This window comes from Aethalodelphis obliquidens, unplaced genomic scaffold (assembly GCF_003676395.1).
Source record: "Aethalodelphis obliquidens isolate GAN/ISIS:26980383/991018 unplaced genomic scaffold, ASM367639v1 scaffold42, whole genome shotgun sequence".
Lineage (NCBI taxonomy): Eukaryota > Metazoa > Chordata > Mammalia > Artiodactyla > Delphinidae > Aethalodelphis > Aethalodelphis obliquidens.
In genome coordinates this window covers 16,457,707-16,479,107 of record NW_020837986.1, presented here as the reverse complement: position 1 = coordinate 16,479,107, position 21,401 = coordinate 16,457,707, and the positions used below count along the sequence as shown (strand labels likewise).

Here is a 21,401-nt window from a genome sequence, read left to right as displayed (position 1 = left end):
CACTAAAGATAGTCACAAGAGAACAAAAGGACCTACAAAAACAACCCCAAAACAATTAAAATGACAATAAGAACATATATATCAATAATTACCTTAAATGTAAATGGACTGTGCTCCAATCAGAAGACACAGAGTAGCTGAATGGATACAAAAACAAGACCTTTGTATATGCTGACTACAAGAGGCTTCACTTCAGGTCTAAAGACACACACAAACTGAAAGTGAGGGGATGGATAAAGGTATTTCATGCAAATGGAAATTAACAGAAAGCCAGGGTAGCAATACTTATATCAGACAAAATAGATCCTAAAATAAAGGCTGTTATAAGAGACAAAGAAGGACACTACATAATAATCAAGGAATCAATCCAAGGAGAAGATATAACAATTATAAATATATATGCACCCAACATAGGAGCACCTAAATACATAAAGCAAATATTAATGGGCATAAAGGGAGAAATCAACAGTAACACAATAACAGTAGAGGACTTTAACACCCCGTTTACATCAATGGACAGATCATCCAGACAGAAAATCAGTAAGGAAGCACTGGCCTTAAATGACACATTAGACCAAATAGACTTAATTGATATAGAGCATTCCATCCAAAAGCAGCAGAATACACATTCTTTTCAAGTGCCCATGGAACATTCTCCAGGATAGGTCACATACTAGGCCACAAAACAAGTCTTGGTAAATTTTTTAAAAATTGAAATCATAATCAAGCATCTTTTCCAACCACAACACTGACTAGAAACCAACTACAAGGAAAAAAACTGCAAAAACCACAAAACACATGGAGGGTTAACAACATGCTACTAAACAATGAATGGATCACTGAAGAAATCAAAAAGGAAATAAAAAATTACCTAGAGACAAATGACAATGAAAACATGATGATCCAAAACCTATGGGACACAGCAAAAGCAGTTCTAAGGGGGAAGTTTATAGCAATACAAGCTTACCTTAGGAAACAAGAAAAATCTCAAATAAACAACCTAACCTTACACCTAAAGGAGCTAGAGAAAGAAGAACAAACAAAACCCAAAGTTAGTGGAAGGGAAAAAGTCATAAAGATGGCAGAAATAAATAGAGATTTTTAAAAAAATAGAAAAGATAGATGAAACTAAAAGCTGGTTCTCTGAAAAGATAAAATTGATGAGTCTTTAGCCAGCCGCATAAAGAAGAAAGGGAGAGAGCCTAAATCAATAATACCAGAAATGAAAAAGGAGAAGTTACAGCTGACACCACAGGAATACAAAGGATCATAAGAGACCACTACGAGCAACTATACATCAATAAAATGGACAAACTAGAAGAAATGGACCAATTCTTAAAAAGGTACAATCTCCCAAGACTGAACCAGGAAGAAATAAAAAATATGAACAGACCAATTACCAGTACTAAAATTGAATCAAAAACAAACAAAAAACAAAACAAAACAAAAACACTCCCAGAAAACAATAGTCCAGGACCAGATGGCTTTACAGGTGAGTTCTACCAAACATTTAGAGAAGAATTAACACCTGTCCTTCTGAAACTGTTCCAGAAAACTGCAGAGAAGGAACACTTCCAAAATCATTCTTTGAGGCCAACATCACCTGATACCAAAACCAGACTAAGATACCATAAAAAAAGAAAATAACAGGCCAGTATCACTGATGAGCATAGATGCAAAAACCATCAACAAAATCATCAACTGAATCCAACAGCACATTAAAAGGATCATACATCATGATCAAGTGGGATCTATCAATGGAAATTTGCAGTATCTGCAGATCAATCAGTGTGATACATCACATTAACAAGTTGAAGACTAAAAACCATATGATCATCTCAACAGATGCAGAAAAGGCAAAATTCAATACCCATTTATGATTAAAAACCCTCCAAAAAGTGGGCATAGAGAGAGCATACCTCAACATAATAAAAGCAATTTATGACAAAAAAGGAATCCAAATTGGAAAGGAAGAAGTAAAGCTTTCACTGTTTGTGGATGACATAATACTATACATAGAAAACCCTAAAGACACTACCAGAAAACTGCTAGAGCTAATCAATGAATTTGGTGAAGTTGCAGGTTATAAAATTAATATACAGAAATCTGTTGCATTTCTATACACTAACAATGAACTATCACAAAGAGAAATTAAGGAAACAATCCCATCTACCATTGCATCAAAAAGAATAAAATACCTAGGAATAAATCTGCCTAAAGAGTTAAAAGACCTATTCTCAGAAAACTGTATGACACTGATGAAAGAAATTAAAGATGACACAAATGGAAAGATATATACCATGGTCTTGGATTGGAAGAAGTAATATTGTTAAAATGACCATACTACCCGAGGCAATCTACAGATTCGGTTCAATCCCTATCAAAATACCAATGGCATTTTTCATGGAACTAGAGCAAATAATTTTAAAATTTGTATGGAAACACAAAAGACCCCAAAGAACCAAAACAGTCTTGAGAAAGAAGAACGACAGAGCTGGAGGAATCGCAGTCCCTGACTTTAGACTATACTACAAAGCTGCAGTAATAACAGCAGTATGGTACTGGCACACAGACATATAGATCAATGGAACAGAATAGAGAGCCCAGCAATAAACCCATGCACTTATGGTCAATTAATCTACAACAAAAGAGGCAAGAATATACAATGGAGAGAAGACAGTCTCCAATAAGTGGTGCTGGGAAAACTAGACAGCTACATGTAAAAGAATGAAATTAGAACATTGTCTAACACCATATACAAAAATAAACTCAAAGTGGATTAAAGACCTAAGTGTAAGGCTGGAAACCATAAAACTAGAGGAAAACCTAGGCAGAACACTCTGACATAAATTGTAGCAATAGTTTTTTGGATCTTCCTCCTAATGCAAATTAAATAAATTAAAAATAAACAAGTCAGACCTGATTAAACTTAAAAGCTTTCGCACAGCAAAGGAGACCATCAACAAAATGAAGACAGCCTACTGAATGGGAGAAGATATTTGCAAATGATACAACTGATAAGAATTAATATCCAGAATATATAAAAAGCTCATACAACTCCACATCCAAAAAACAACCCAATCAAAAAATGAGCAGAAGTCCTAAACAGACATTTCTCCAAAGAAGACATGCAGATGGCCAACAGGCATGTGAAAAGATGCTCAACATCGCTATCATCAGGGAAATGCAACTCAAAACCACAATAAGATATCACCTCACATTTGTCAGAATGACTGTCATCGAAAAGAACACAAATAAATGTTGATAAGGATGTGGAGAAAAGGAAGCCATCATACACTGTTGGTGGAAATGTAAATTGGTAGAGCTACTGTGGAAAACAGTATGGAGATTCCTCAAAAAACTGAAAATATAACTATCTTATATCCCAGCAATTCCACTCCTGGGTATACATTCAAAAAAAACCCAAAACTCTAACTCAACAAGATACATGGACCCCAGTGTTCACAGCAACATTATTTACAGTTGCCAGTATATGGACGCAACCTAAGTGTTCATCAGTAGATGAATGGATAAAGAAGATATGGTGTATATATATACAATGGAATACTGCTCAGCCATAAAAAAAGAATAAAAACTTGCCATTTGCAACAACATGGATGGATTTGGATGGTATGCTAAGTGAAATAAGTCAGAGAAACAAATATATTTTATGTGGAATCTAAAAAAATACAACAAACTAGTGAATAAAATGAAAAAGAAATAGACTCACAGATATAAAGAACTAACTAGTCGTTACCAGTGGGGAGAGGGAAGTGGGGAGGAGCAATATTAGGGGTAGGGGAATAAGAGGTACAAACTATTATGTATAAAATAAGCTACAAGGATATATTGTACAGCACAGGGAATATAGCCAATATTTTATTATAGCTATAAACGCAGTATAAGCTTTAAAAATTGTGAATCACTGTATTGTACACTTGCAACTTACATGATTTTGCACATCAACTATACTTCAATATAAATAAATAAATTTTTAAAATAGAAATCAATTCAGTACCTCAAAAATCTAATCAGTTGACACACCTGTAAACCTGTTCCACAGTACAGAGGAAGGAGCCAAGTATGTTAAATCAGTGAGGAAGAAGGTAATAAAATGGAGGATAGAGAATGGAAATAGGTGATATCAAAAATGAATTAACTGAAGGTTATGTAGTAGTCTGTGTCGTCCTCCCCACCTCCCAAGTGATAAACAACCGGACATTTACCAACTGCCACCTCCCACTAGGAAAAACAAGGAACAAGGTGAGTGGATGGGTGGGGTTTCTCTATAGAAACTGAAAAACAAAACAGAACTCATTGGGTAGTGTAGCTTTTGATGGCTGAGAGTAAAGCTCTCTATCTACACTTTCACACTTAGAATATGAGGGAGTAGAGATCCTATAATAACTGCCTCCTGCCTGTCTACTCTCCCTATAAAACTTCCTGGTAGTTGACAAGCTCTGCTGAGAGCAGAAAGCGTCCAATCAGCCTTTTCATTTGAAAATATAAACAGGCAGTGAAGCTCACCACACATTTGATTAAATAACTGTAACTTGAAAGAAAAAGATCAAGATTTTTTTAAAACTCTGATTGATTAAGACCAAAGATGATTTATGATATAGAGGAAAAGTTAAGATACAAAACTCTCCTTAGGATGCCCAGAGAAATGTAAGATTTGGTGACTTATTAGAATAAGTGTTATTTTGTGATAAATGAATATAAGGAAAATATGAGCTCTGGAAAATGATAATTGATACAATTAACAGAGAAGTTGGGAGGTAAAGTTAGGAAAATCTCAAAATATGTAAGTTTAGAAATAAAAGAGGTAGAAAATATGAGAAAAAACTTAAAAGTAATAGAGAACTTATCCATGAGGTTTGATAACCATTAAGTAGGAGTTCTAGAAAAATAGAGCAGAGATATCAGAAGGGAGGAAATTAAAAAAAAAAAGTAAACATTTCCAGTGATAAAGAGAAATAAAAGCTTTTAGCAAGCATCAGTGAGAGTAGAAAAACCTTAAATCTATCTATGCCTTTTTTGAACACTGAGGATTAAAGAATATCATAAAAATCAGAAAAAATAAGTCTTATGCAATAAGACAACAGAAACTTGATTTCTCTCCTTCCCCAACCAAAAGAAACATTAAACAAAACATGTGAGGCATTGATTGTCAAGACACTAGACATCAGGCAATGAGGAATAGTGATTGCCTTGAGAGAGAGAAATAAACAAGGTGAGCCCCATGAATGTCCTAGCTTACTACAGTTGACCCTTAAACAACAGGAGTTTGAACTGCATAGGTCCACTTATATGCAGATTTTTTTCAGTAGTAAATACTATAATACTACACGATCCACAGTTGGTGGAATCCATGGATGCAGAATTGCATTTACAGAAGGCTGACTATAAGTTATACTTGGATTTTCGACTGCACAGAGGGTCAGTTCCCCAAACCCCCTTATTCAAGGGTCAACTGTACTTTGAGAAAATTTCCAGGCCATGGCACAGGAAGGGGGTACCCAGGTCGATCCCAGTGCACTTCCTGAGCTGAGTAGATGCAGCTGAGAGTCTGGTGAGACCAAGACGGCTAGAGTACTAAAGAGGAACAGAACTCCCAAGATCTGCCAAGATTCCTCTTTCTCCCCACCCCCACATCCCAAGTGTTCAACAGCCTATTGATCTATGTGTTCATGTGTGATGTAACTACTGAAAGTGGAGGAAGAAAAAAATATCTGAAAGTATTCCAGAACAGTGTCTGATGCATGCTCAGAGCTGGGAATAGTACCTGTTCCCACCAGTTTGACTCAAAAAATGCATAATTCACAAGGGGCATTGGATAGAGTCCTCAGGAAGGTTTTGTCTCCTGTGGGGAATAATCAGCCCTTGTCTGAGCACCAATCTGGACCTTCCTAACAATTTATAAAAGCAAGAACTGAAAGGATCAAACTGTTTCCAAGTAACTGCATTCCAGAACAAATCACAAGAATATTTATAGGAATACAAAAATATCTAGCACCCAACAAGGTAAAATTCACAGTGTCTGGCATCCAAAGATTATCAGTTTACAAAGAAGTGGGAATATGACTGATAATAAGGTAATCAGTCCATCAAAATTGACCTAACATTGACAGAAATGTTAGAATTAGCAGACAAGGACATTAAAAGTTATTCTCACTGTTCCATATGTTCAAGAAGCTAGAGGAAAGACTGAACGTGTTGAACAGAAACAGAAAATATAAAAAAGACTCAGATTGAACTTCTAGAAGTGAAAATTGCAATATCTAAGATGAAAAAATATACTGGATGGCAGTAACATTAAATTAGACTCTGCCAAGGAAAAGATTAGTGAATTTGAAGCCATAGCAGTAGAAACTATCCAAGATGAAGCACAGAGAGACTAAAGAATACAGAAGAATGAAAGAGCATCAGTGATTGCCAAATTAGTCGTAAGGACAGAATAAAGACATTTTAAAACTGAAAAAAATTTCCTCCCATTAATCTTTTCTTAGAAAGCTGTTGGAGGATGTTCTCCAGCAAACAAGTTAACCAAGGAACAGGAGACAAATTAAGTCATGGAATCAGATCCATCACGTGAGAGCACCAGGATGATAGCAAAGAGAAGTCTCATAGTGAAAGTTGCAGTTGCACAGCAAGCTTACATAACAGGCATACCAGAATGAAGCAAGAAGAAAAAGCAATGATAGATTATCTGATATCTTTAAGCCAGTGGTTCTCAATTGGGGTGATTTCGCTGTCCCGTCTTCCCCCTCCCCCCAGGTCACTTGGCAATATTTGGACATGCTTTTGATTTGCCTGGTCCGGGGCTGGGAGATGGGTTGTAGGCATCTAGTGAGTAGAGGTCAGGGATTTTGCACAAGGCAATGCACAGGGCAGCCCCTCACAACAAAGGAATAACTGGCCCAAAATGACAGTAGTGTTGCTATTGAGAAACCCTAGTGTAAGCATACTAGCAAATTAAGTGGGAAAGGTAGAAAAAATTTTAGGATTGAGTTTTTAAGTTACACAAGTGAAAAGAATGAAGCTGTTGGTAGCTCTTGGAAAAACAAAATTTGTTTAAGAAAGCAAATATGAGTATGGTATGCACTTGGCCTGCAGTAAATTTTATATATTTTTAATATATATATTTATATATATATATCCTTAATATTATAAACAATAACTACTGGTATAACCAAAAAAGTCATGATATTAGATAATGTTAAGGTGTATATGTGAGAAAACGTATGAGAATGGGGATAGTCGTAGCAGAGCTACATCTTTGCCATAAGTCAGTATTTAATTTCTAAATTGATAAATCAAGAAATAGTGATAGAAGCTTATATCAAAATATGGAGGTAATTACCAAAAAGAAAATGTTAAAAGACTTCAAAGTGGTTGCCTCTGAGGATTAAGACTAGTGGAGGTTTGTGAAAGGTTGGAGTTGGGATTAAAATTTTTTTATTACAAGCCTTTAGGACTAGTATTTGATTTTTTAAAACTATAGGAATGTATTATTTTAATTAAAATTTTATTCTAAACAAAGACAAAATATTTTTGTGTGTATATATATATATAAATATATATATGCCCATCATTGAAGATATTCAGAAGATATACCAAAGTCTCTGAACAGATAGTTTCCTTGAATGGGACACATTTATTAATATGTATAGGTTCTAGTATAATATAAAATTTTTATTTATTATTCTAATCACTGAGTTTTCACCAAGATAGTCATTTCTAAATGTCAGGAAATAATTCTGATCATCCTAATGATACTGACTCAGTTATTTCAATGTTTTTCCCCTTGTGTTGCAGTTGCAGGATGTGAGTTTGAATCTATGGAATGTCTACAGCAAGATGGATCCTATGTCTCTGGAGACTTTGCTTTCAGAAGTAAGGAGCTATACTGTATTTAACTTATAAATATTACAACCAGCTCAATTATCCACTAATGGTATTTAACTTGTAGAAACGCAGGATATATTTTAGTTTGCTTTAGTCAAAGAATTGAACAGTTTCTCCCCCAATTATTATCTTAAACTTCTTGGGGGGTGGAAGGGGACCTCTTCCACTCTGAGGAAACCTCACCTGAGATGAGACCAAGGCTGCCTGCCTGGTCCAAGATTTAGGTTTTGACCTAAAGACATTCTTTCTGTTGGGCTGGACTTTAGAAAAACAATAAAGAGGGTGTCTTTTTGCACTCTTTCTCTGGCATGAAAAGATTAAAAAGTTGGTGTATGCCTTAAAAGAATCAAGGATTAGGCAGGGGTTGGCAACGTTTTTCTGTAAAGGGGTAGAAGTAACATTTTAGGCCTTGTGGGCCCTGTGTCTCTGTTCGAACTACTCAGCAATGCCATTATAGACAATGCTTTAACAAATGAGTGTGTCTGTGTTCCAAGGAAAGGCCATAATTTACTGACTCCTGGATTAAAGGGTCAGGCATTAATTTTTCATCTGAACTTTGAAGAAAAAATTCACAGTGCGCAGAGCAATTTGCAATGAGGAGCAACAAACAAAACTAAGGTATAGGTACTTTGTTTAAACAGCTCAGTAGTGTCTCTCAGGGGTCATGGATGGATATGCATGGAAAAAGAACAGCTTGTATGTAGCCTTTTAATGAAATGAGCTGTGAAATCAAGACCCAACAAAAATAATTCAAAAAATGAAGACTGCACATCAGTCTCACAAATATTAATGCCTATACTTTAAGTAAAATGGTAGCAAACAGTATCATATTAAAAGAACATTCTGTGATGAAGCAGAGTTTATTAAGGGCTTAATATTTAGTTTAATATCAGGAAATCTATTAGTGTAATCACTACTGATTTTTCTCCTTGGAACCATTTATGATAACTCCATAGATGCTGAAAAGGCATTTGATGAAATTGAACATCCATTCTGTTAAACATTTCTAATAAAATAGGAATATAAAAGAAAATTAAAACCTGAACTTTTTGTTCTTTAAAAAGACCTAATCATCATCATCAATCCATGGCTTGCCTAATTATGGGAAAAAGTGAAAATGCAAAAATGACAACATTAAGAGTGTAAGAATGATGGTAATTCCCTGGCGGTCTAGTGGCTAGGACTCCATGCTTCTACTGCTGAGGGCCCAGGTTCAATTCCTGGTTGGGGAACTAAGATCCCGCAAGCTGCGTGGCATGGCCACAAGAAAAAAAAAAAAGGAAAAAAGAGTGTAAGAATGTTAAATAAAATTTAACCACAGACAAATAAGAGAGATAAGTAGTTTAGGAGTTTCTGCACAGTATCTGGGACCCATGCCCCACTTGCATGCAGTGCCCTGAACGTGAGGATGCTTCAGGTCACACATGGAAGCTAGACATAGCATTGTAGTTTTGAGAACATCACAAGCATCTCTGGAGTCAATGGAATGGGACCACTCAGGAGAGCATCTTTAGTTACACCTAGAAGAGCAGTGACATCATGCAACTGAAGAAGCAACAGTGGTAATCATCATGGGCTGTAGACCAGGCCATTTCCTGGTTTTCTGACTTCCAGTGAGCTTGGTATTCTTAAGTGATACCATGAAGAAGTAGAAAGGAAGCCCTTTTAATGTCTGATAGTGGACTTCCCATCTCACAGGAAGAGTGAGGAGGACTCAGGGCCAGATTTAATTTTATTTAGAAAGAATAAAGTAAGGTGATATTTCTTATACCAAAATATGATTGAGCACATTTATACCCACTACACTATGGAGAGCTCTTACAAATTGATAAGAAAAATACAACAATGGGGAACTAGGAGACAACCGGAATTGGCTGTTCACAAATAAGAAATAAAAATGACCATGGTTTTCCACTCCCAGTTAGGGATATAGAAAGTCAAAAGAGACCATTATTCTCACCCTAATAACCAAAACAATCTGAATATGCAACAGAATAATAGTGTAAAATCATTAGAGAGCTGAAGATGCAAGGAAACCTCAAAGAACTCTGTTTTCTAAAAAAGTAGGGCCCTTCATAGGACACTGTTCTCATTTCCAGTAGAACAGCAGGAGGAAGAGAAATCTATCACAGACAGAGATAAGAAAAAATCAGTTGACCTTTTAAAGCGCTTTTAATGGCTGTATGTGAGTGAGTCAGCACCTACCCCTGAACTCTAAACCATAGGTCTTCACAAGCGCTCAGGGTAGTCCACCAAAGATTAGGAGCCAGGCAGGAGCACTGAGAACCATCCCCGCTGAGGTACTTGACACTCAGCTATAACCTGGATTAGCGCAGGAGAGCTGAGAGCAGTCATTTGGAGGCATTCCAGGTCTTTACAGAGTATAAGCAGCTGCCCTCTTAAGGCTGGATGCGAGGTAGCAAGGCAAGGATCTCTCTACACAGACAGAGCCAAGGGGACTAGAGAGCAAAGAGAACTCGTTAGCCACCCAGAAAAGTGGTAGCCAGCTTGTAAAGCAGGGAGAGATTGTCCATGATTCCGCAAGCTGGTGGCTCAGCTATAAAATGCAAAGAGACTTCCAGAATCTTGTCCCAGTACTCTGAGCAAAATCTTTATCAAAGTTCACACCCCACCCTCGAAATACTTGAATTTAGTGATGAAGTAAACCAAACTACAAATGCTACAAAATGCAGACCCTGATCAATTATAGATCAAGTTGACTTAGATCCCTGCTTTAGTGGCCTAACAAAAGAAAGAGATCTAGTGGCCCTTTCCTAGAGGTAAATGGTACTGTTTACCTCTGTTTTTACTGGTCTTTTATACAAAATGTCTGGCATATGATTTTTTAAAAATTATAAGACCAGAAGAAACAAGAAAATTTGATCTGTTTAAGTAACTGATAAAAATGCTAAAGAATCTGGAAGAAAATGGGACAACATGTGTGAAGAGTTGAGGAATTTTAGCAGAGACCTGAAAACTATAAAAAGAACCAAATGGAAATGCTAGAAATGAAAAATATATGGTATAGAAATGGAGGATTTATTAGGTTGGCTAATTTATCAGATTAGACACGAATGAAGAAAAGTTCAGTGAACTTGAAGATAAGTCAATAGGAAGTTTCCAAACTGAAGGACAAAGAGAAAAAGAGCAAAAGGGGTGGAACAGAGCATCCAGTATCTGCCAGTGTCAAATGATCTAGCATGGTAGATCATTGGAGTCCCAGAAGGGAGAATAGAGAGAAAATGGGGCTGGAAATTTAAGTTGATAATGTCTGAGAACTTTCCAAATTGATGAAATAAAATACATCAATCCACAGATCAAGAAGCTCAGTAAACCCTAAGTAGGGTAAAATAAATACGTATGAAAATGACTATAAATTTGTGCAGGATCTCTGTGTTGAGTCTACAAGTGTTAATAAAATTCAAATCCAACAACCAAAAGAAGTTAAAATACAATTCTAGTCGTTACTTGTGCCTATAAAAAATTTTTAAAAAGGGAGCCAATCTGTACCCATATTACTTCTTAAAATCTACTTTTTTTTCTTCTCTCTTCTCTTGCTTAGCTGCTTCATAGCCTCCAAAGTTCTCTTTAAAAACTCTTTTTCTCTTCAATATCCAGATACTTTTCTGTTCACATGTATTTTCTCTTTGCTAAGACTGGTAATCTTATAGTCAGAATTAGCATCTAGGCCTTAATTTTTACTGGTCAGTCACTACTGGCAGCTCTTTGATGGCCAGGGATCCTACAGCTCCATGCTTCTTGGTCAGATCCTGCAAAGAGAAAATGCATACTGCTCTGAGATTTGATTTAGAAAGATGTTCAAAATATGTTTGGTGAGAAAAGTAAAAAGCAGAGTGTATTTCCATCTTTGTAAAATAATTTGTGTTCAGTGTCTTAGAAACTAAAGATGGTAGTCTCACTGGTGGTTGTTACTATTTTACTTATTTTCATTTTCTTGTATTTATTACATCATGTAATTCTTTTCTTTTAAATCTTTTTCTTCCTCCCTCCCTCCCTCCCTCCCTGCGTTGGGTCTTCATTGCTGTGCATGGGCTTTCTCTAGTTGCAGCAAGCGGGGGCTCTTCATTGTGGTGCACGGGCTTCTCATTGCAGTGGCTTCTCTTGTTGTGAAGCACAGGCTCTAGGTGCACGGGCTTCAGTAGTTGTGGCACGTGGGCTCAGTAGTTGTGGTGCACGGGCTCTAGAGCGCAGGCTCAGTAGTTGTGGGCCATGGGCTTAGCTGCTCCGCAGCATGTGGGATCTTCCTGGACCAGGGCTCAAACCTGTGTCCCCTGCATTGGCAGGCGGATTCTTAACCACTGCACCACCAGGGAAGTCCTACCTCGTGTAATTCTTAAAAATACTTTCAAATATTGAAATTAAGCTTCTTTTCCCCCTTTGAGTCACCTGAGATCAGACACTGCCGGATGCCAGCATAGGGGCAAGAGTTCTGTCTTAAGTTCAGGGTCCTTTCCTGGTGGCCAAGGGCCAAGGCACACTGGCATGTTTCTTGGGGTTTGCAGACTTCTGCTGCTTATCTGATTTTGATATCCATCTGGGCCTGTCTTCTGGATTCGGCCTTCAGGAGTCTGAGCAGAGAGACTTTCTCTTCTTCATCATCAGATCCAACGAACCAATTCTACCTCCATACACAGTATCCATTTCCACAAATGCACTGTTTGTGCTGGGGAAAAATTGGAGAATAGTGTGTCTAGTGGAAACCACACAGGCTCTGGGTATCCCTTACCTAGATATATTTTCACTTTTGCTAGTTGTTAGTATTGCATCCTTAGGTCACTTTACCATTGAGTACCTCAGTCTCCTCATCTATAAAGTGGGCATAGAGAAGTACACAAGGATATTAGGAAGATTTGAATACAAACACACACACACACACACACACACACACACGTGAAATCTTCCATTTCAGTCATAGCATGGATTCCCAATGGTCTAGTGGTTAGGATTTGTCACTGTTGGTCATAGCATGGAGCTGAAGGCAGTATTTAATGATTCATTCCACCTTATTCTGTAATTAGTACTGACATATCCACCTCTTCAGGGAACTTTTTTGGGAGCAAAGTGCCTATCTTTTCTGTGTATCCCCCAAAGCGCGCAGTGTTTTTCCGTAGAAGATAGCCAGAAAATGGTGACTGCCCAACTGTATAACTCTACTTCTTATCGTAGACCCAAACCAAGGTGAGTGTCACCATGTAGGCCATTAAAATAGAAACATACTTTTGAGTTTGTTACTAAATAGAATTGGAAAACAGAATAAAGTGTATCCTGTACTAATAGCTATATTGGTTCTTTTTGTTTTCCTAAGCCTCACAAAGTGAAGCATTCTGGTATAGCCCAAGGGATTGGACAGAGCCAATCAAGGAAAGCACAGACCCACAATGGGTTGCACAGCCTCAGATGTGACTTACCTGAGGCCAGTGATATGCATTATGGGTGTCTGAGAGGTAGAGCAGACAAGTTCCAGGAAATCAAGGTGGAGGCTCAGATGTTCTTAGCCAACTCCAGCTAGCCAACAGTAGAAGCAGAGAAATTGACAAGTACTGCAGACATCTAGTGTGTAAGGCCTGGTAATAAGCACTTTCTACAGGTTATTTCATTTAATTCCTATAATATCTCTGTAAGGTAAATAATAGCCCCCGCCATTATGCACATAAGGCATTTGCGGCTCAGAGAGGTTAGCTCCCTTGCCCGAGGTCACACAGCCAGTAAGAGGCAAAGCAAAGTTTCCAGCACAGGTCTTTCTGAATCTAATCATAGTTTAGCTTTGCCTGCTTGTGTGTGTTTTAGGTTTCTTCTCATGTATGGATTCCCCCTCCTTCTCTTTGTTCCCACCCATCCCTCGCTAACTGTCTGTTGAAGAAACCAGATCATTGTCATACGGTTGTCCTTGCTGGGATTTTTTTTTTTAATTTATTTTATTTTTGGCTGCTTTGGGTCTTTGCTGCGCTCGGGCTTTCTTTAGTTGCAGCAAGTGAGAGCTACTCTTTGTTGTGGTGCATGGGCTTCTCATCGCGGTGGCTTCTCTTGTAGCGGAGCACTGGCTCTAGGTGCGCGGGCCTCAGTAATTGTGGCCCACGGGATCAGTAGCTGTGGCTTGTGGGCTGTAGAGCGCAGGCTCAGTAGTTGTGGCCCACGGGCTTAGTTGCTCCACAACATTTGGGATCTTCCAGAACCAGGGCTCGAATCTGTGTCCTCTGCCTTGGCAGGCAGATTCTTAACCCCCGTGCCACCAGGGAAGCCCCTTACTGGGATTTTGTTGATTGCATTCCCATGATGTAGTTTAACAGTTTCCCTGTCTTCTGTATTTCCTGATTATTAGTAATTGAATCTAGAGGTTTAATCAGTTTCAGGGTTGATTTTTAGAGGGAAGATTACTTCATAGAGGGTATTGTGTTCCTTACCAAGAAGTATGTGTATCTAATTGATTCTCTTTATTTTGTGAACAGCCATTGATATGCAATCTTCAGATCTTTACTTCATTAATTAGTCTTAATTCACTATTGCAAAATGGTGGTATTCCAATTCTATAATTCCTTCTTCATTTATATTCTCTAAAGAGAAATATTCAGCTTGCTAATATTGTTTATGCAGTGGTGACGTTCATGTAGGAAAAGCAAGATAAATGCTTGAATTCTTGCTTTCCTACATGACGTTCATGTAGGAAAAGCAAGATAAATGCTTGAATTCTTGCTTTTAAATGCTTGAATTCTTGCTTTTGAAGTTTTCAAAATAAGGTTGGTTCCCAACCGTTTTCCAAAAGTAACCAGTAAAAAAAAAAATAGTTTTTTAAAATATATCTAATTTTGAACTCATAGATTTAAATATGTTTGATATGTTTCTGTCCATTGCAGTTATCATCTTTACCGATGCTCTAAATTGTTCCATCTTTGGGCTGTGGTCTCACTTCAAGTTGGTTACAAATCCTTTTAACACAATCTTAATAGTCCTCAATAACTTCTCTGCTATATACTGTGACAAGATATTCCAGGCTTATCTTGTACGTTTCCTGTCTCAGACCTGGAATTGGTCATTTCTCTAGTAAGTTATGGTTTCTTTGAGTGGGAAATCACATTTCAGCACCACAGTCTGGGTGCTAGAAATTCTCCTTGCTCCTGGTTTGGTCATTGTTTCTAGATCTCTTCAGTGGACGAAACTAGGAAATTCTCTTCTCTCTCTCCCTGCTCCCTCGCCTTTTCTCTCCTTGTGTGTGTGTATGTGTGTATACACATATACATACTTATATATACATGCACATGTATATACATACATATGTACACACATATATACCTGATTTTTATCCTATGTTATATATAAAACATACTCAGAAAACAATATCAGCACTGTGTCCTACGTATTACTGAAAATAATTTTAGACATATATTGACATATATGTAATGTAATACATGTGGGTGTATATAAATATATATATATATAATAAACAAAATATAGATTGTCTAGGCAGCAAATAGTGAAGTCACTTGAGAATGTTGTTTACACTAAGTATTCCCAGCAGAGATCCATTATGCTTTATGCCTAGGACCATTGCATGTCTAACACAGAGTTCATAGGTATGAGTACTTGTGTATCCTTAAAGAGAACAGTAGGGAAGAGCATAGATCCAGACAGCCAGTTTTAGTGCAGCAAACAGGATGCCTGCTGTAAGCAAGGCACTAGGCTGGGTGCTTGTCATGTACACTTACACAGTGTGAGATGGACAGTAAAGAGAACTATCCAATTTGAGTACAAATTAACAGCAACTTCCAAATAAGGACAAAGATGTCACTTGAGTATCTCAATCAAGCAAGTCATAGCTGATATTTTGGGTTAACTGATGATGTCTTAAAAAAAAGCCAGGAACACAAAGCAATGTGTAGTGGTTGGGAACAGGAATGAGTTCAGAGAGGAGGCTGAAAAGCAGCTGGGATGGGGGAGGGAGGCAGGCTGTATGTAGAGGAGAGTCAGCTGGGAAGGTGCAGAGTTCCTCATACTTGGAGGAGAGGATGAGGGAGGAAAGGGCTCTGGGCCACCTCTGGCCCCACTGAACTTCTAACTAAAGTCAACTAATTTGTCCTTAAACAAAGCTTCACTCTGTGAGCTTATGGTACTAGGTGTAGTGTCTCATAAATAGCTTTAGGTGACTCATAAATAACTCCCTCTTCAACAAGCGTTGCTAACTGTCCTTTTTAAAAACAGCTTTTAAAGGACATTACTGCCCTTTTTTTTTTTTTTTTTTCCCGTTATGCGGGCCTCTCACTGTTGTGGCCTCTCCCGTTGCGGAGCACAGGCTCCGGACGCGCAGGCTCAGCGGCCATGGCTCACGGGCCCAGCCGCTCCGCGGCATGTGGGATCTTCCCGGACCGGGGCACGAACCCGTGTACCCTGCATCGGCAAGCGGACTCTCAACCACTTGCGCCACCAGGGAAGCCCATTTACTGCCCTTTTAAAAAAAACAAAAAAACCAAAAAAAAACAGCTTTATTGGAATATAATTTATATACCATAAAATTTACCCATTTAAAAAAAAAAATTTACCCATTTTAAGTGTACAGTTTGGTGATTTTTAGTAAGTTTACAGAGGTGTGCAACTATCACCACAATTTGAATTTTAGAACATTTCATCAACCCAGAAAGTTCCCTTGTCCTCACTTGCAGTCAACCTCCATTCCCACTGTCAGCCCTAAGCAAACCACTGATCTACTTTCTGTCTCTAGATTTGTCTTTTCTGAGTATTTCATATACTGTAGTCTTTTATATATGGCCTCTTTCATTGGGCATAATGTTTTTGAGGTCCATCCATGTGGTAACATGTATCAGTAGTTTGCTACTACCTTTTAAACAACATATTTAAACGGTCTGGTATTTTGAGATCAGATGCAGTTTCATGATTCTGGTTTTCTAAAGTACCTCCTTGAATGAACACATTGTCTTTTCATTTTCTTTCTAGGATTTGGTGGCTTTTGAACGTCAGTGGACTAGCTTCTTCGCCAGTTTTGACACAGAAATTCCCTTCTTGCTGGAATTGTCTGAATCTCAGGCGGGTGAGGTATGTAAAGGAAGGGTTAAAGAGAAAGAAGAAATTGGCTAGTTTATTTATTGTTTTTATTTTTATTAAAAATTTTCTCAGGGCTTCCCTGGTGGCGCAGTGGTTGAGAGTCCGCCTGCGGATGCAGGGGACACGGGTTCGTGCCCCAGTCCGGAAGGATCCCACATTCCGCGGAGCTGCTGGGCCCGTGAGCTATGGCCGCTGAGCCTGTGCGTCCGGAGCCTGTGCTGCACGACGGGAGAGGCCACAGCAGTGAGAGGCCCGCGTACCGCAAAAAAAAAAAAAAAGTTCTCAGAATACAGCACTACCAATCTGAATTTGGCTATCATTTCCTTAAGATTTGTTGCATGCTATAAAGAAGTTTTTAACTCCCATGCCAACCCCTATATAAGAAGGTTTTTTTTTTTTCTGTGCCAGTTTCTCTACAAGAAAGATACTCATTTGTCAGAGGTGGTGCCCCTGTCAGCCAGGAATTCTGTTGGGCACCAGTTAATAAGCCTAGGAATAATTCTCCACATGTGAATAGCACACCTTTGTCAGTCGAACCTCTAGGTAATGCCAAGCTTTCTTTCTAGGCAGACAACAGTAGTGAAGTTACTAGGTTCAGGATAAGACCCACTCCATGAGTAAACTGAGGTATGTAAATCAAGAACTAAGGCACAGGGGCTTCCCTGGTGGTCCAGTGGTAAAGAATCCGCCTTCCAATGCAGGGTACATGGGTTCGATTCTTGGTCAGGGAACTAAGATCCCACATGCCGTGGGACAGCTAAGCCCACTTACCACAACTACTGAGCTCGCACGCCTCAACTAGAGCCCGCGTGCTGCAAACTATAGAGCCCATGTGCTCTGGGGACTGCGCGCCACAACTAGAGAAGAGAAAACCTGCAGGCCACAACTGGAGAGAAGCCCGCGCACCACAGCAAAGAGCCCGCGTGCTGCAACAAAAGATCCTGCGTGCCTCAACGAACATCCCGCGTGCCACAACTAAGACCAGATGCAGCCAAAAATAAATAAAATAAATAAATAAATAAAGTAAGTAAGGCACAAAACTGGTTCCCAAACTATTCCCCAAAACTAGTCAACAGGAAGGATCAAAAGAGTGATCTTGAGCTTGCACTTGAGCTTACTTTGGGCTTGCACTGCCCGTCCTCAGTTCTGCTGTGTTCCACTGTGACCCAGGACAGGCCCTACTCCTGCCCTTTGGAACTGGAGTTGATCTTTGTTGCTGTGCATTTTACTTTTACATTATGTTATAAACCCCACAATATATTGAGGTTATCTTTGTTTAAACAGTTGTCTTTTTTGTCTTTTAAAAATCTTTAACAGTATTTTTTAAAGATTTAAATAATTCAAAAATCTTACATATCTGCCCATGTAGTTAAAATTTCTGGTGCTGTTCATTTCTTTGTGTAGACACAGATATCCATTTGGTATGATTTCCTTTGCCCCGAAGGATATCATTTAACATTTTTTGTAGTGTGAATCTTCTGATGATTAATTCTTCCAGCTTTTGTATGTCTGAAAAAAAATTTTATTTCACTTTCGTTTTTTTCTAATTAATTATTTATTTATTTTTGGCTGCATTGAGTCTTTATTTGCTGTACGCAGGCTTTCTCTAGTTGTGGCAAGTGGGGGCTACTCTTCGTTGCACTGTGCAGGCTTCTTATTGCGGTGGCTTCTCTTGTCACGGAGCATGGGCTCTAGGCACTTGGGCCTCAGTAGTTGTGGCTCACGGGCTGTAGAGCACAGGCTCAGTAGTTGTGGCACATGGACTTAGTTGCTTGGCGGCATGTGGGATCTTGCCGGACCAGGGGTTGAACCTGTGTCTCCTGCATTTGCAGGCAGATTCTTAACCACTATGCCACCAAGGAAATCCTTCACTTTCATTTTTGAAAGTATTTTTGCTGTATATAGAATTCTAGGTTGACAGTTTTTTCCTTACAGTACCTGAAAGATGTTCCACTCTTTCTCACTTGCATTATTTCTGATGAAAAGTCATTGATCTTTATCTTTATTCTTCTGTACGTAACTTGTCATTTTTCCCTCTGGTAGCTTTTATGATTTTCTCTTTCATTACTGGTTTTGAGTAATTTGATTATGGTATGTCTCACTGTAATTTTGATCATATTTCCTATGCTTGGGTTTTGTTGAGCTTTTTGGATCTGGATTTTTAGTTTCATCAAGTTTGGAAAGTTTTTGGCCATTATTTTTTCTGTTCTCTTTTCCTTCAGAGACTCCAATTACTTCTATATTAGGCCACTTGAAGTTGTCCCACCTCTCACTGATGCCCATTTCAGTTTTTTATTTTTTTTAATTCTTTTTTTCTTATTACTGATTCTAAGAGTAAAAAATATTCAAAAAGATATACTCAGTGAGGGCTTCCCTGGTGGCGCAGTGGTTGACAGTCTGCCTGCTGATGCAGGGGACACAGGTTCGTGCCCCAGTCCGGGAAGATCCCATATGCCGCGGAGTGGCTAGACCCGTGAGCCATGGCCGCTGAGCCTGTGCGTCCGGAGCCTGTGCTCCACAACGGGAGAGGCTCCAACAGTGAGAGGCCCGCCTACCGCAAGAAAAAGATATACTCGGTGACGTGTCACTCCTGGGTTCTTACTACCATATTCTGATTCCCACTTTCTTCCCACCCTTTTTCCACCCATTCCATTACCAGTAGGTAACAAATCTCTTCAGTTTGTGGTTTATGTTTTCTGTCTCTTTTGCACAAATGATCAGATACATAGGTTATTTTCTTATATCCTTTCTTTCATTGAAGAGTAGCATACCATATGTAGTCATTTCCACTTTGCTCTTTTCACTTAACAGTGTATCCTGGAACTCTTTCTAGGTCAGTTCATTCTTTATTATAATTCATAATACAGTTGACCCTTGAACAACACAGGCTTGAACTACCTGGGTCCACTTGCATATTTTTCAGTAGTAAATACTACAGTACTACATGGTTCAGGATTGGTTGAATTCATGGATGCAGAGGAGCTGCGAATTCAGAGGGCCAACTATAAGTTATATGCAGAATAACCCCTGTCTTATGTATGTGTATTTAGGTTATTTTGCCGTTGCAAAGAGTGCCATAGTAAATAACTCTGTGCTTATGTATTTTCATATTGTTGGAGGTTTGTATACCTAGTAATGGGATTGCTGGGTCAAAAGGTAAGTGCATATGTAGTTGTGTTAGCTATTGCCAAATTTCCCTTCAGAAAGGTTGTCCTGATTTGCATTCCCACTAGCAACATATGAGAGTGCCTGTTTTACCACAGCCTCACCAATAGAATGTGTTGTCATACTTTTTAATTTTTGACAGTCTCATCGATGAGAAATGGTATCTTGGTATTATTTTAGTTTGTGTTTTTCTAATTATGACTAAGCTTGAACACTTTTTCATATGTTTGAAGGCCATTTTATATTTTATTTTCATGTCTTTTTCCCATTTTAATATTGGTACAATACTATTAACTGAGCTATAGAGCACAGGTTTTAGGTCTTTTGTTCCTTGTTTTTTACGAGTTCTTTATATATTTAGGCTATTACCTTTTTGTCTGTGATATATATTCCAAATATTTCTTCCTTATTTATCAATTGCTTTGTTTATGGTGGTTTTTTGCCATGCAAACTTTTTATCTTTATGTAAATGTATTAATATTTTCTTTTATTGCCTCTGGATTTTCAGTCATATACAGAAAGGCTTATAAATCTAAGGTTAAAGAGGAATTTACCCTTTTAGTACTTGTATGGTTTAATTTTTTTAATTTAGATCCGTAATTCACTTGGGATTTTTTGTGTATATGATGTGAGATATGGATATGTTGTGAGATATGGATCTAATTTTATCTTTTTTTCCCAAATCCAGTTAGAATCCTGACTATGCAGCTCACTAGCTCTGTGACCTGGGACAAGTTAATTAAATTAGCTAACTCATCTGTAAAGAGGGGATCATGATAGAATGAATTGCGTAGGTTGTTACTAGGATTACAGTTGACCCTTGAACAGCACTGGCATTAGGGACCCAGACCCTCCAGACCCTCCACACAGTCGACAATCTGCATTTAACTTATAGCCAGCCCTTTGTGTACACAACGCCTCCTTATACTCAGTCCTTCCATATTTGCGGTTCCTTGGCATCCGCGGTTCCACATCCACAGATTCAGCCAACTGCCTGTCATATATTACTGTGGTATTTACTATTTTAAAAGATCCACATATAAGTGGACCTGTGCAGTTAAAATGTGTTGTTCAAGGGTCAACTGTACTTGAGATAATACATTTAAATGCCTGTCACAGTTCACATGGTAAACCCTCAATAAACTTTAGCTGTTATGCCTTTAATATATAAAGAGTTTTTACAAATCAGTAAGACAAACTCCAAAACTCCAATTGATAAACATACAGAGGATGTAAATAAACAGTTAATTACCAAA

General features: G+C 38.3%; 1 protein-coding gene across 4 annotated transcripts in view; it reads left to right on the top strand.

Annotated features, from left to right (window-relative positions):
- Positions 1–21,401, top strand: part of DNAAF9 (dynein axonemal assembly factor 9) — a 149,837-nt gene that overhangs the window by 41,802 nt on the left and 86,634 nt on the right. For all 4 annotated transcript variants that reach the window (XM_027078796.1, XM_027078798.1, XM_027078797.1 and 1 more), the window contains exons 7-8: positions 7,819–7,896; positions 16,873–16,971. In XM_027078796.1, the coding sequence (XP_026934597.1) occupies positions 7,819–7,896; positions 16,873–16,971 (177 nt within the window). The remainder of the gene's footprint in view (positions 1–7,818; positions 7,897–16,872; positions 16,972–21,401) is intronic.